The sequence below is a fragment of the Mastomys coucha genome, unplaced genomic scaffold (genome assembly GCF_008632895.1).
Source record: "Mastomys coucha isolate ucsf_1 unplaced genomic scaffold, UCSF_Mcou_1 pScaffold21, whole genome shotgun sequence".
In the NCBI taxonomy this organism is placed as follows: Eukaryota; Metazoa; Chordata; class Mammalia; order Rodentia; family Muridae; genus Mastomys; species Mastomys coucha.
Genome location: NW_022196904.1, coordinates 109405901 through 109421562, shown reverse-complemented (window position 1 = coordinate 109421562; position 15662 = coordinate 109405901). Strand labels below are relative to the sequence as shown.

The window sequence follows — 15662 nt, the reverse complement described above, 5'->3', positions numbered from 1 at the left end:
AGTACATTCACTGAGTTCTAATTCATTGAAAGTTCAAGAGACAAAACTCCAACCTATACTGAAAAAGACCATATAGCAAAAGGGAAGGATGACTATTTCAAATAGCAGAATGTCTGTAGAGTAAGACTAAAATGGAGTTTAAAAGTAGTTCCAGCTTCCTTATTTCATACTTTAAAGGGTAGTAAACAATTTCTTGCTTTGTTGTTATTTTAATTTTATTGAGGCTTTTATACATGTATATATATATGTCATTCTATATTTATAACATATTTATATCATTTATATCATTTTCAACTCTACCTCTCCCCCTTCAACTCCTCCAGGGACTCTCCACTCCCTCTCAAATTTATGACCTCTTCTTAATTATTATTGTTATTAAGTTCAAAACTCCTGATCTTCCCAAAATGGTAGTACTGGTGATGCTGTCCTAAACAGGATGTTGGACAGGTAAATAGAAAGATTGTTATTGGGTAAACAATCTTAGAGCTCCTTTTTATCAGATGAGAAACCAGCCTGACTTCATTTTTGTAATCAGAAGCCATTTTGATGTTCTAGTCTGTTGCAGGAATATTAAAAATGAATCCACCGGCAAACTCTCTTTCCCACAGGATCATGTTCTAGTGCTGGTCCCGCCCAGCCACAACACCATGTCCTAGCGGGCTCTTGTTATTTCCTTCCAGCTAGCAGCAAAATCTCGCTCACATCCAACGCTTTACACCCCTCCACAATCATTCATCTAGCACCTAGTACCTGGTAAAGCATGACTCTTAAGGCTTAATTATCTAAGTAGGTTTATATAAAAATAAGATCACAATTACAAGATGCCAATACAATAATTTCAGTACCAAATGATAAAGACAATGTTTTGACCCAATTAATCTAACTTTGTAAAAACCTTAACTTGGTTGTTATAACCACTCGGGGTCTGAATCGTCATCTTCCTCTGCCTCCATGATGAAGATCCTCTGCCCCTTCCTGCCCTCTGCCCTTTTTCCTCCTCCACTTCTAGCTCCACCTCTCTATCCTGTCCAATCACAGGCCTGTCACTGCCCTAATGTGACTGAACAGAGAAAATGCTGCAACACTAGTCTGCTTTAGTTACTATTTACTTGGAATTGGGCTATACCCACCCTGTGGCCACAAAATTATCTTGTAATAGATATTTCTGGAAGATTTAACTGCCTGGTTTCACTTCTATAACCATGCTTGCAAAACTCCCATCCTGGGGTTTTGTCCCATAAAAAGAGCTTGAGAAAATGACTCAGGGCTTTTCTCCTAAACCCTGTACTGGGTGAGACAGCTGCCAGACCTAAAGCTTACTTTGATTTGGCCTTAATTTGTGCTCAGTGATCTTTTCCCTGTGTTTGTGGGTTCAACAATGGACATTTTATAGAAATCCATAACTAGTCAAAATAGGTATAAGTAACCATGGGGTGTCCAACACCAGGTGATACAACTACAGTGGGGTGGAGATAAAGTCTCTCTACATAGCCCTGGCTGTATTGTAAATCATCATGTAGATCAGGCTGGCCGCAAACTCAAAGATTTGTCTGCCTCTGCTTAGATTAAAGGCATGCACCACCATGCCTGGCTTAAAATGCTATTATTGTTTAAATTATATTATAGTCTCTATGTATTACTATTGCACAATAAATTTTTTTAAAATGTGTAAATTTTTCCTATTAGATGAAAAAGAAATGAGTGCATATTCATAATGCCATTTCTTGATTGAAGTGGTACAATGGCTAATTACATCTAAAGGTTTTGTTTTTGTTTTTGTTTTTGTTTGTTTGTTTGTTTTTCAAGACAGGGTTTCTCTGTATAGCCCTGGCTGTCCTGGAACTTACTCTGTAGACTAGGCTGGCCTCGAACTCAGAAATCTGCCTGCCTCTGCCTCCCAAGTGCTGGGATTAAAGGCGTGTGCCACCACCACCCGGTTTAAAGTTTTAATTGCTATTTTTGAGAGAGCAAAAAGAGCAAAAATTGCCTCTAACATATAAACCTCTAGCTTGTACAAGTTGTACCCTATCAGCACACTTCCCTTTTCCCCAGACATTGAAAACTATTCTTAAAATTGATTGATCTTGTAAAATTTGCTGTTCTTGCAAAGGCAGAATACATATAATATGGCTTTTTTTCTCTTTATAAGTCCTGGGCTGATATGGTTAAATGCTGCATCATGGGCGTGCTCTCAGGAGCACTCCTCATACCAGTATTTAAATGAAAAGCCTCTTTTTAGTTAAAATTTTATTAATATACTGGTGAGACCCTGAACAACTCCAGACCCATAACAAAAAGAATATAATCATATCACTTGCAACAACATAGACTTAACTAGGTTATCATGTTAACTGAAATAAGCCAGGCACAGAAAGACTATGTGTACTCTTGTATGTAGGAAATAAAAAGAAATGTTAACCACAGAGATGGTTAACAGAGGGAGAAGACAGGCGTGGGATAGGGGTGGTTAAAGAATATTGATTAGTGTGTATGGAGCTATAGTCAAGTGGAAGTATGAAGTACTTGTTCTAACCAGAGATAACTACAATATTCCTGATATTTCAAAGAGCTAGAGAAAAAGAGTAAAGTAGACAAGCATATTTAAGAAACCTAATAAAAATACTGTTTTTCATATTTAATTTTCTCAGGAAATGGCACCTGCTTATCTAAGACATACAATGAAATTGACAAAAGCTGACCAAAGTTTTCTTAAAAGTAGAGAAAAAGGAAAATAAGTGACGTCAGTTCTGGGTGAGTTCTTTAACTGTCAGCATTCAATCAAGACCCAGAATTAGATTTTGCTGGGCAGAGAACACACCATGATGAGAATTCAGGAACGAAGAGCACCACATACATCCCAGGATAGTTAAAAATTTCTTGCTTTTGTGGAAAATGTCAAGGAGCAACTTTCTTTTACTAGAAAGCACGAAATTATGGAGGAACTAGTAGCTTTTGCTTTTTTTTTACAAGAAGGTTTTCCTCTTTTTCCTTTTCAAAAGCTGACCCAGCTAAGTCATGCTCATTAAATTTCTTAAGGTGGTGGGACTAGTAAGCTGTGCACTCCTACCCATTCAGTTCTCCAACACACACGGGGGAATGGCAGCGAGGTAAATCATCCTGCCCTCTAGCCTATTACCTTTAACCTCCTGTAACCTTAGCTGGGACCTGACATCATCTCAACGACTTAAATGGTAAATGACGGGAGTTACCATGGTCAAACTGCTCTTCCAAAACTTGAGTTGTTCCTCACCCCAATTCCTTTACGGGAACTGGCAGGAGTTAGTTAACATGGTCAAACTGCTCTTCCAGAATTTGAGCTGTTCCTCAGTATGCTACAGCCCGAACCTCAAATGTACTTCAAGCCTCTCACGGTTTGAGTTGTCAGCTAGGCAGTTTAGGGAGCCATCAGGGGGAGGTCCCTGATACTCACCACTCAGAGCTAGCAACCGCCTCCACAGACCCCGGCTTCCTCCATTGAGTCGCTGCTTGGCTCGAGTCTTCCCTGAGTTGCACTTCCGCTCAACACCCTCGACACCCGGATCAACCGCTCTGCGCAGGCCCACCTGGACAGGAGAGGATGACCAGAAGTGCGGAGGCGGGGCAGAGGCCTAGCAGAGGGCAGTGCTTGGGTGTGTAGGAGGGCCTGAGTTTCTTCTTATCTTGTAGTAGTGTAGCAATTTCAGGTTTCTGAGTTTTTCTTTTGTTTTTAAACTATTTTATTTTAAATTTACCTACCTTAATTTTACCTGCATTGGTGTTTTGCCTGCATGTGTGTCTGTGTGAGAGTGTCAGATCTTGGACTTACCGACAGTTATGAGCTGCCTTGTGGATGAAGAACCGGGTCCTGTAAGTGCCCTTAACTCCTGAGCCATCTGTCCAGCCCCAAGTTTTTCTTAATCTAGACAAAGACCTGTCAGTGTCTGGTTTCAAATACCTAAATTTTGTTTTCATTTTTCTCCTTTGTCAGTTCTTAGTATTGTTGTTTTGCCTGTGTATGCGTTTACTACTTTTCTACTTCTTGTGTTAGGCATGCGGTTTGATTTCTTGATTTAAAAGTATTTTTGTTGTTGTTTTAGAAGTCTTCACTTATAGCTATACATTTTTCTCAGCTCTGCTTTTGCTTTTGAAAGTTTGATGTTTTGATCTTATTTCATTTTCTGAAGACATTTTGTAATTAGTTTTTTTGACTCATAATTAGTAGTATTTTACTTTCAAATACTTGTGAATTTTCCACTATTTTATCTGTTGTTGATTTCTAGTTTTATTAAACATTTTGGTTAGATAAGGTGCTCAGTAAGATTTCAGTATTGTTAAGTCGAGGCTTAAAATTTGAGAGGCTTTTCTTTTTAGAGCTGGGAATCAAAGCCAGGTGCTTGCTGCACAAGTGCTCTACCATAGAACCAAGTCACCAATCCACCCCTATTGTGGCTTATTTAAAGACCCAAGATTCAGTGACTGCTAGAAGATGTTCCATATGCACTTGAGAAGGATATATCTTCTATTATTATTTGTTGCAATGTTCATCATAGGTATGTCTAAGGTCCTATTGGGGTGCTGTGCTGTTCATGATGGCAATCAAGAAGGTGTTTTTATTTTTCAACTTATACCCTATGTATATATATCTTGCTGTAAGGCCAAAACAGAACTATAGCTTTCCCCACTCAGTAAACAGGAAAGCAATGAATATTCCCTTAGGAATCAAAAGCAATGAATATTCCCTTAGGAATCAAAAGCAATGAATATTTCCTTAGGAATCAAAAGCAATGAATATCTCTTTAGGAATCAATCATACCTTTCTGTTGACTCCCATTAAGGTACACATACCTAGATAGCCAAAAGAAAAGCTACAGAGTGTTCATGGCCTTAGAGCTTGATAAAAATCAAATCCTTCTTTATATAAAAAGAACAATGTCTTCTGTATACAATTAAAATGATTTTAATTACATTTTATTTGGGGTAGGGACATGTCACATGAATCTGGAGGTCAGAGAACAAGTAGCTAGAGTCAGTTCTTTCTTCTATAATGGGGGTCCTAGGGATCAAACAAGTGATCAAGCTTGATAGAATGTGCCTTTACCAATTGAGCTGTCTCACTGGCCCTGGATATTATTTTATAATTGAGAAATTCCAACTGAAGTCTGAAACCTGAGGAAACTACCCCAACACACAGCAGCTTCCTAGACCATCTTGCCGTTCTACCAAGAACCATCCTAATTATATGCTCATGAATTACAGAGAGAGAGATGTCTTCCTAGAGGACTCCAACTTCCTAGACAACAATCAGGAGAAAAATCTTTGTCTCATACTTTACTCTCTTATTCTTTATTAGAGGGGAAGCAAGAATAGAAAGAAAAGCATGTTACATTTAAAGATATCCCGCTGATCCCATCTATGCACTTCATTTTCTTTCTTTACTCACTGAAGGAAAAGACCATTATTTTGAATTTTAGAAACAATAATATCAAACTTTGACATTAATTTAACTTAGATATAGCAGGGAATAAGTTGATGTGTGTTTGTGCACGCATATTTATGTGCATGTTTGTGGCAAATCTTGTTTGTTTGTTTGGGGTTTGTGCTCTTTTTTATAGCTGCTAAGACTAATGCTTTTCTACTTGGAAAATCTCATGGCACCATCCCTGTTAGATGTTTATACTCAAGTACATAGACCATCTAAGAAGGGGTCCCTACGAAAATGAATTCTGCTCTTTCACTTTTCTATGAAGGAAAAACAGCTTTAAGAAATGCTTTTAGATTTAGACCTATTGGAAACAGGACATCCAGCTCTATCTTCAGTGAAGAGGACACATTTTTTTCTCTCAGGGAAGTATTTATTACACAAATATATTTACATGAAGATTCACAAGCATAGGATGACCTTCCCATGTACCCAGCTGTAGGTAAAGAAAAAAAAAAAGAAAAGAAAATGAAAAAATAAAGAAAAGTCAATATCAGTATTCATGACTGAATCTCAAGGAACCTCTGTCTCATCACTTCCTGTCCTGGTCGGCAAAAGACAAGAAGACTTGGTCCAGGGTGATCTGACTGATGGAATAGTCTTCTAGATTGAATTGTTCCTTTGCTTTCTCCAAAATGCCAAACATCTTAAACAACAACAAAAGCATGCAGTTGCTATTCAAGCCTCCCTTCGAGCTCTGAGAGGAGCCTCTCTCCCTCCTTCCCAATTTATGCCAGGTACATTAAATTAGGCATCAAGATCAGAAGGGAAAAATTAGAAAGCAGAAGAGACAGGTGAGTGAGAAGTAGAGGAGCTAGGACATGGACTGATAATAGAATTTGAGGGCAGTCATCAAAAACATTTACAGGCTACAGCATTTGAAGAGGAACATAAATACTCCACTGCATTCACACTATCAGGCACAGTTCCACTCCCTGGATCCCAAGTACTCCCAGTGTTAGTGCCTCCTCCCACCCCGCAACGTGCACTGGTAAAAGGGCATAGTTTCTGATCACCTTTCCCCAGCTGTTGTCCTTGCTGGGAATGTAGTAATTAAGAATCCCTTGATTTTCTTGCTTTAATTCACTACCTACAACAGAAAAATAGGACAGGTGAGTATTTTTACAGAGTTCTTTTTAGATGATCAAAATAGTACTATATCTGTTTAATGTTATATATCCTACAGAGGTAAATAGTTGGGCTTAACACAGGAGATGTGATCCCCCCAACATACTCTCTTTGGTATATATAAAATATTTTTAAAAACTTTAGAACTAATTAAATAAATAGTCTTATTGTAGGGAATTGACAGCAACTATTGAAACTTTTAAGCTCAGTAAATTGTCAACTTCTGTGCCCAGTGTAAAAGTTTGAGCTTCTACAATACTAATATATTTATTCCAAAACACAGTGCTGAGTATTGATAGGATTTTCTGGTTGTGTGTATATGAGGGCACAGTTTGGGAAGAGGAAGAAGGACAAGTATGATGGTTGAGATGAGAATGATCCCATAGGTTCATATATTAAAATATTTGATTGATTGTAGCTGGTCTTTGCTACTTTGTGGGTTCTTCCTTTTCCCACTCCTTATCTCCCCCATCTTTACTCCCATCACTAGATAGGAGAGAAAGAAGGAGAGAGGGGAGGGGAAAGGGAGAGAGAGAGAGATCTGAGTCTAATTTCTTTCTCCTTGCTTCTTCTTTGAGCACTACTAACAAACTACAGACAACCCCCCTGAATGACCAACAGCCACCCACTCCCACCTCAGGATGTTTATATATTCTCTGAAAAGTTTCCAGAATTCCAAATGTCACACAATTGCAGAGACTACCTGCAGCTGGCAAAACCACGCCCCTGCTAGAGCATGAGGCAATTCATAGTCACCTGCTGTGAAGCAGCCTCATAGCACCACACCTGGGATTAAAATGAAAACATGTGCTTATAATATTTTTGTGTTTTTTACAGAAACCTACATTTCAGAATTCTCATTTCAATCTCTAGTTGATAGAGCTGTTTGGGAAGGACTAAGAAATGTGGCCTTGTGTTAGAGCAGTTATGCCATGGGCTATGTGGGCTATGTTTCAAAAGGTCATATCATGCCCTGGTAGTCCTCTTTCTCTCTCTGCCTTGTGCTTGTGGATCAGAATCTAAAGCTCTCAGGTACTGCTCTGGAACCATGTGTACCGACCTGCTACCATGTTTCCTGCCATGGTGGGCATGGACACTAATGTTTTAAAACTGTAAGCACCTATTAAATACTTTCCTTTTTCAAATTGTCTTGCTCATGGTGTTTTGTCATGGCCACAGAAAAGTAACTAAGACAAAATTGTCTCATTCTCATGATTACACTATGTCCTTCCACATGCAAGGAGAATAATGCACAGAAATCACCAGTCATGCTACTGTGATCTTGTTTTTTACAGGTAAGACTCTCTGAACATGATTAGTGGGAAGAAATGCATTCATAACTAACTGTGGTGATATGTATAGTAAAGCTTTTATGTCTGGCTTTACCCAGTGTATAGTAAAATCTTCATGTCTGGCTTTGAATGAAGTGTTTCAGCAAAGCCTTTGCTATGTTTGGATCAATTATTAGAGGCTGAGAAATTGTTATGAGCCTGTTTGAGACTTGAAGAAATGTCTCTCTAGAGAATCTGCACTTGGTGCTATGTGAGAACTTGCAGCTGCACCAACCTTGGTCCTGAGACACACCTGGCAAATCTGGAATTTTTTTCTTTTGATTATGGTTAGCCATGGTCAAAAGGGACTGAGATTTGTGTGGGTTGTCTGCTCTCATGGACAGCAAGGGCAAGATAATTTTGGTAGTTGAAACCTTTCCCAGCCCCAAGTAATGTTTGAATGTTTGTATAATGTTTGAATAAAGTAAGCTATTGTATTGTATTGTATTGTATTGTATTGTATTATGTTTTAATGTAGTGAGCTAGCTGGGTGTCAGTCTTTTCCAAAAAGGCTGAACCCCTCTGTGCTTCTTCAGAAAATGAAGGTTTAGCATCTTGATGAGTTTTTCTCTCTACTGTGGCAACTACAACTGGCATCAATCAATAATTAACCTATGCAGATTTGTAAATTATTACAACTCTAATTAAACTGGATTCAAAATGTTTTAAAGAAATATTACATGTTTGAAATGCATATAGATTTGATTAATATTAATCTTAATGCATGCATTATTGTGATGATCATGTAGAGCTCTTTTATTGTGGCATATTTCAAATATAAAGCATAATAAACTATTTAAAATAAGCACTGATAAAAACTATCCCACCTAGGTCAAATAATACTCATTCATTGTCAGGTGCAATGTCTCAGTTTCTACACCCCATAAAAATAAGTAATATCTTGATCAATACTGAAGGCATTTTCATTTTTTCAGTTTTTCTACTTACTTATTTAAATTAACATAAGAACTGATGTGATAATGAAGTACCGCACATAGAAGGGTGAAATTGAGTTAATACAGTTTCTTTTGGGGCTGGAGATAGCTCAATAGTTAGAAGCAGTTGGTCTTGCAGAGGACCTGGGTTCAGTTCTGAGGACCAACATGACAGTTCAAAACCATTCATAACTTTAGTTCCAGGGATTTGACACCCTCTTCTGACATCTATGAGCACCAAGCACTTGTCTGGTACACAGACATACATGCAAATAAAACAATAATACACATATGCACACATAATTAAAAATAAATATATCTAAAAAGTTATGGCATCTCAACCTTTTATGTTTATAATAGAGTATTAAGAGTATAATATTATTCAAACTACCACAGCTTCATACTAGGAAATGATGCTATGAGCTTGTGGCATATGGTATTATATATGTTGAAAAGAATTCCTATTGCACCCAATCTGTTGAAAATTTTTAAAATCACAAAATGTTGAATTTTTGACTTTCCCCCTTTCCATTAAAATGGGTGTATACATTTGTCATTTGCTCTGCTGATATGGTATCATATTTCTAGGTTTGCATATGTTAACTGATCCTTTAGCCCATTTGGTGATGGCAAACCATCATTTCAGTATGGTTTTGTTGTTGTTGTTGTTGTTGTTGTTGTTTTGTTTTGTTTTTCCAAGACAGTGTTTCCCTGTGTAGCCTTAGCTGTTCTGGAACTTGCTCTGTAGACCAGGCTGGTCTTGAACTCAGAGAGATCAAGAGTGCTAGGATTAAAGGTGTGCACCACTATTGCCTGGCTTTCTTGTGGTCTTAATGACGTTTGCTAGTATCTTGCTGAGGATTTCTTTGCCATTCTCAGTAGAAACATTGGTATGAAATGTTTCTTCTAGCGTTCATGACTAGTTTTGGCATCAAATTGGAAGTATTGTCTTTTGAAAGAATTTAAGGTGCTACTGCTCTTTATTCTTTAAATAGTAGTGCAGTGAGAAGGATCTACACTCAGAGTCTTGTCTTTTATGACAGATGCATTGCCCACTGAGCCATCACAGGTCAAAGACAGGAGATCAGCCACTTCAAACTCTGTATAAGGCCCTGCCTTCATACATAGGGTGGACAGAGATAAAGATACTCAACCTCAACTTTTGACCTTCCTACATTCATGCATACGTGGTATACACCTGCACACATATGTATGCATACATACAGAACACACAACACATTTGCTTAGTAAGATTATAAGCACATTCTTTTGTTGCTTACATCTGTGCGTCATGGGGAAATCCTAGTCACTGAAGTCACTGCTAATGTGATTATTTGGTTTTCCTCACATCTCTTCTCCATGTCTGTTCTACCACTGATTATTAAAATGTAATTTCAAACTTATATTCCCATGGTGTAATTAATAATATTTTCTATAGCCTAAAAGATGAAATTCCAACTCAGTAGTGTGATACACACCAGTAAGCCTGTAAGAGTTTGCTAATGATTGTTACTATATCTGTGCTTTGCAGTTAGGAAAGAGGCTGAGAAAGAGAACAGAGTTGCTACCATTGCTGTGGACAGAGAGGTGTTTTACTGAGTTTGTCACTCATGAGCAGAGGGATTTTTGTCAGGAGAGATACATCTGCTAGAGCTTGCTTGCAGTTCAAAAATTATGTACTGGCACGACTTGCCAAAATCCAGAACAAGATGCTTAATGAGAAGGGGAATAGTGAATATCCTTTAAAAGATTTTTTTTGACATGGGTAGTATTTGAAAAAAATGAGAATGATGTTCTCATTCTCAGTATGGCTTTAGAAGTATAATTTATATGGACAGAACTAATATGAAGAGGCCCTAGAAGTAGATGGCAGAGTTTGATGACAGACTCTGCAGTCTACTCTGCAGTCTACTATTAAGATCACTGGGTGTCAGTAACACAGGGAAACTAGATTAAAACATAAACCTTGTGGGTATTGAGAATAAAACGTGAAATCTGTCATATTCCTAATACCATCGGGACAACTTAACATACCTGGAAATGTCAGTGTGATGAAATTTTTAAATTCATTTAATGTTTCCTCAGACTTGACCTTGATCTTCAGAATATAAATATTACCAAACTTGTTCTTGAGGTACTGAGGGCTACCTAGGCATGTGAGCTTCCCATGCACCATTATGGATAACCTTGTACAAAGGGCTTCACATTCTTCCATGCTTGCAAAACAAAGAAACAGAACAAAATGAAACTAAGATGTTCTTCGAAGATAACATGCATTTAACCATTGCCAGGATCTTATTATCAACCACAAGTTGCATCTTCCAGTCACCAAGTTCATGGTTAGGAAGTGTGTTGTGGCATGAGTGTGTGTGTGTAGCAGAGGTGCACATGTACATATATGGAGGCCAGAGGCCAATCTTAGGTATCATTCCTTCACCACCATCTGCCTCATCTTAGTGGGACCCGAGGTGAGCGTCAGTGATTTAGGCTAGGCTGTCTAGTCAGTGGGTCCCAGGGATCGACCTGTTTCTGTCTAGTACTGAGATTATTACCATACACTACCACACCCAGCTTTAAGCATTTTTAAAACCATCTATTTTTATTTGTATAGATATTTTGCTTGTGTGCATGTCTGTACAATGTGTGTATATGTGTGTGTGTGCACGTGTGCATGCAGTACCCATGAAGGTTGTTGGATTCCCTGGGACTAGAGTTGAATAGATGGCTATAAACTGCCATGTGGATACTGGGAATTAAACCTGGGTTCTCTGGAAGAGCAACTTCATTGATCTTAACTGCTGAGTCATTTCTCCAGCCCCCAAGCCCAGGTTTTTTGTTTGTTTGTTTGTTTGTTGTTTGTTTTTTAATGTCAGTTTGGGGATCCAGTTCAAGTACTCATATTACATAGCAAGCACTTTACTAATTGAACTATCTTCCCAAGCCCTGAAAATATATATTTTCAAAGGATAAAATAACAGAACACCAAGTACTCAAATGTAATATATCTCTAACTTCCTGAGGATTCTTAGCTATTCCATTTATTAGGGTTAATATGAATCTTAATTCCTAAAAATAATCTTCACTATTTAATCAAATTTGGTGCTTAATATTTCTGCCCCAAATAATTGGCCAGTATAGCTATCATAATTTTTGCCAACTCTTGACCAAGCCTTCCAAAGAGCCACACCTGTGGGATGTTATAATGATGGCCTTTCCACTTTCACGAATCTTTATCACTGTGTCCCAGAGAAGGCGCCTAGCTCTTGGGTCCATGCCAGTTGATGGTTCATCCAGGAAGATAACTGAGGGCTCTCCCATCATGGCAATGGCAGCGCTCAGCCTACGTTTGTTTCCTTCACTTCAGATCAAAAAACAGGGACAAAATGGAAACAGGTGAAGCTATACCTATAAGTTATTTCCAGGAAATATAACAGACACCTCTTAGTACTGAGACTTTGAACAAAAATCTCAAGTGTAGGCATCCTTATACAGATTCCATATGGCTTTAACAAGGTGTCAGGTCCAAGTACATCTTGTGCATGCACATTTATAATGTAGAAGAGCAACCTTTCACATGTGTGGTTTTGGCTCCATTTGTTTACTTGTTGTTGCTATTAGGATACATAACCCCCACCCTAATTTGAAGACCTACATTTCTCTTCATTGCAGGACAGAATCATAGGGATGTTAGGAAAAAAGGAAATACTTTCTATCTGCGTTTCAGAAGCCATGTTATAAAGTTTCATTTCTGAAAAGGGAAGACATGAGCCTGTTACTAGCATCTAAAACACAACAGCATAAGATATTGTTCAACTCAGTGTTAACTGTCAACCTGACACAGTCTTAAATCACCTGAAGAAGTCTCCAGTGAATAATTAATTTCCCTAATCAGGTTGGTTTGTGAATGTGTCTGTGAGGGATTGTGGCAATTATTAATTGACTCAAAAAGGCTCATCTAGGCAGGTGGTCCTGTGCTAGATATGGAAGCTCACTAAGTGTCGGTCTGCAAACCAGGCAGCAAGCAGCGTTCTCCATAAATTCTTGCTGCACACCATTGGCAATGCATGAATTCCATGGCTGGAGGTAATGGTGCATGACCTGGTAGATTGTAAGTCAAATGAGCCCCTTTCTCCCCTAAGTTGCTTTTGTTCGGAGTGTTTCATCACTGCAACAGAATGAAACTAGGCCATATGGTAACATAATCAGGTAATTACGTGAAAGAGAAGTTCAGGTGGAGCTCTGGGCACTTGTGTCAAACACCAGGAACAAAGATGCTTAGCAGTTGTGGACATTGGTAACAACAGATAACAATACTTAAGAAGCTATGGCATAATGACTTACCTGTAGGTGCTGATAAGACTGTTGGCGTGAGACTCCAGATCCAAAGAGTTCAAGTACTTTTTCACATAGGGCCAAATCTGATGCTCTGAGATTCCCCATATTTTTGCATACATGATCATTATTTCCCAGCCAGTCATGTATTCCAGCAAAGCATCAAATTGAGGACAATAGCCAATTTTTGACCTGACCTAATTACAATAATTGCTGTAAGTGAAAACTCAGGCCGTCTAACACCTCATGAACATTCATAGACAAGGCAGGAAGTTTCCAGGCCATGCTTCTAAAAGTCCTACCAAGAAATTTCCTTTTCTGAAGGGCTATAAAATTATTGATTGTGAATCTATTGTAGTCAAATGGAATGACTGTTCTAATTGTCCTGAAAATAAATTAGAAACAAAATCCCAGATCCCACTCGGTTTGTAGGAGTGTTAAGATGGTATGTCTTCATCTTAATAATGGGCTCAAAGGAATATGGCCAGCTTGGATACTTTATTTACTGTTTGACCTGTACAACCTTGTATATGCTTGTCCCGTAGTAAGGCTGAACCAAAACCAAAGATAGCCATCATCTTTGCATATGAAGCTCAAAAATGATGGTTGCTTTGGAACTGAAATCCATTACCCAGAAGATGCAAACATCCTAGTTAGCTAGAGAAAATAGCCATACATTTAAATTAATAACTAATTTATATTGATTCTAGATTATTCATTCTGCTTGTAGGGTTGGCATGGTACAAATCTCTTCCTCTTTGGCTAAAATGGCTCTTAAGGATAGAATATTTTCAACACACACTTGTATTTTTTTCTCTTTACCTCTCTTTAGGATTCATATACCAAAGGTACAATAAAAACATCATCAGTATAACTAAAATTAGAAGATGATTATCTATGTACAAAAAATAATTCAGACAGGATTAGAAAAATACCTGTGATGATTCTCAGCCTCCACTTCAGGCTGATTCTAAGCACAGAGATAGTTGAAAACAAGTAAACTCCCCAGAAACAATAAAGAAAATTAAACAAAGAATAAGGAAGATGATTACTGCTGGTGTAACCATGTTATCAGTTCAATTTGTAGCAAAAACGACATGCACTGGAGTAGAAAATGTGGTTCCTTCATGGGGCTGGGAATCAGGAGCTCTACTGGGCTGAAAAAAACTTATGATGCAAATCTACTTGACTTAGAAAACCACTATCTTTGATGCTAAAATAATAAAGGAGATTGTGGAAAAAATCAAGAAATGGATTCTTAACTATTAATAGAGAGATAGAAACCCAAAAGGAAACAGAATGGGCATGCAGTGCTCTATGGGCAGGGTACGCACTCCAAAGTTGTGGAAGATACAGGCCACTGCATCAGTCAGTGAGTGTGAAGAAAACCATAAAAAAATTTAAAAAGTATTTAGAGATGAATAAAATAAAAATTCAACATATCCCAGGTTATGGGACTTCATAAAAGCAGAAGGTGCGGGATTTATAATTAGACTGTCCAGCTGAGCTCACAGTTAGCATTGTTCCCAAAGTAGTGACTGATGACTTACTGTAATGGACTGGCCTAAGCCACACAAAGGTAGGTTGTGGTTTGAAAGAGATGGCACTAAATAACATTCTAATGCACTCGTAAAATACAGCAGGCAGCAATGAAACAAGTGGGTCATAGAATGGGTTAAATATTTACAAATAGGGATTAGTGTAAAGAATTCCAAAGAACTCCTCCAACTCAGGAAAAAAATGCATCCAAAGAAGGACTTTAATACATATTTTTTTCTAAAGATACATGGCAGCAAGTATGTAGGGAAAGTGCCCAATTTCCCTAATCACTAGGAAAATACAACTCAAAACTACAGTGGGAAAACATTTCACATACTAGGCTGGATACTATAAAACAGTCCAATTACACAAAAAAACGAGAAGCTCTCACCATGCAGAGAAATTGCAACTGCTGTGTGTTGCTGTCAAGACTGTAAATGGTGAAGCTCATGTAGAATATATATACTATGACACCTAAACCTCTAAATACATACTGTAAACAACTAGAAGCAAGTACCTAGATACATCTCTATTACTATGATTCTGGCCAGGATACCTTCTACATGCCCATGTGTTAAGTGCTTAGTCCTTGGGTTGGCCTATTGGGAGGCTGTGGACTCCTTTGGATGTAGGAAGTCCATCATATTCTTGAAAAGGATAGTGGGGCCCTGTCTCCTTCCCTTTTCTCTTTTGTATTCTGGCCATAAAATGTATGATTTTTATCTGCCACACATTCATGTCATGATGTGCAACATTGTCAAAACCAAATGCAACAGACCCAACAAACCATGCCCTTGAATATTTGAAACTGTACAAACTGAATATTTTAAAACATAAGTTGATTCCAGTTTCTGGCAATTATAAATAAAGCTGCTATGAACATGGTGGAGCATCTTCTGGGTATATGCCCAGGAGTGGTATAGCTGGGTCCTCTGGTAG

General features: G+C 38.1%; 2 protein-coding genes across 9 annotated transcripts in view; both read right to left on the bottom strand.

Annotated features, from left to right (window-relative positions):
• The window catches only part of LOC116102882 (ATP-binding cassette sub-family A member 3-like), a 139290-nt gene extending 135751 nt beyond the window's left edge, over positions 1 to 3539 (bottom strand). For 4 of the 6 annotated variants that reach the window (XM_031388115.1, XM_031388118.1, XM_031388117.1 and 1 more), the window contains exon 1: positions 3431 to 3539. The gene's annotated coding sequence lies outside the window, so the exon portion shown is untranslated. The remainder of the gene's footprint in view (positions 1 to 3430) is intronic. The other 2 variants (XM_031388119.1, XM_031388120.1) reach the window with 1 other exon arrangement.
• Positions 3540 to 5809: 2270 nt separating this feature from the next.
• LOC116102883 (ATP-binding cassette sub-family A member 3-like) overlaps positions 5810 to 15662 on the bottom strand; it is a 109516-nt gene continuing 99663 nt past the window's right edge. For 2 of the 3 annotated variants that reach the window (XM_031388121.1, XM_031388122.1), the window contains 5 exons: positions 13194 to 13381; positions 12040 to 12210; positions 10887 to 11068; positions 6475 to 6548; positions 5810 to 6104 (listed from right to left, as the gene is read on the bottom strand). In XM_031388121.1, the coding sequence (XP_031243981.1) occupies positions 5991 to 6104; positions 6475 to 6548; positions 10887 to 11068; positions 12040 to 12210; positions 13194 to 13381 (729 nt within the window). In that variant the 3' untranslated portion in view covers positions 5810 to 5990. Of the gene's footprint in view, positions 6105 to 6474; positions 6549 to 10886; positions 11069 to 12039; positions 12211 to 13193; positions 13382 to 15662 lie in introns of those variants that run through there. The other variant, XM_031388125.1, reaches the window with a different exon arrangement.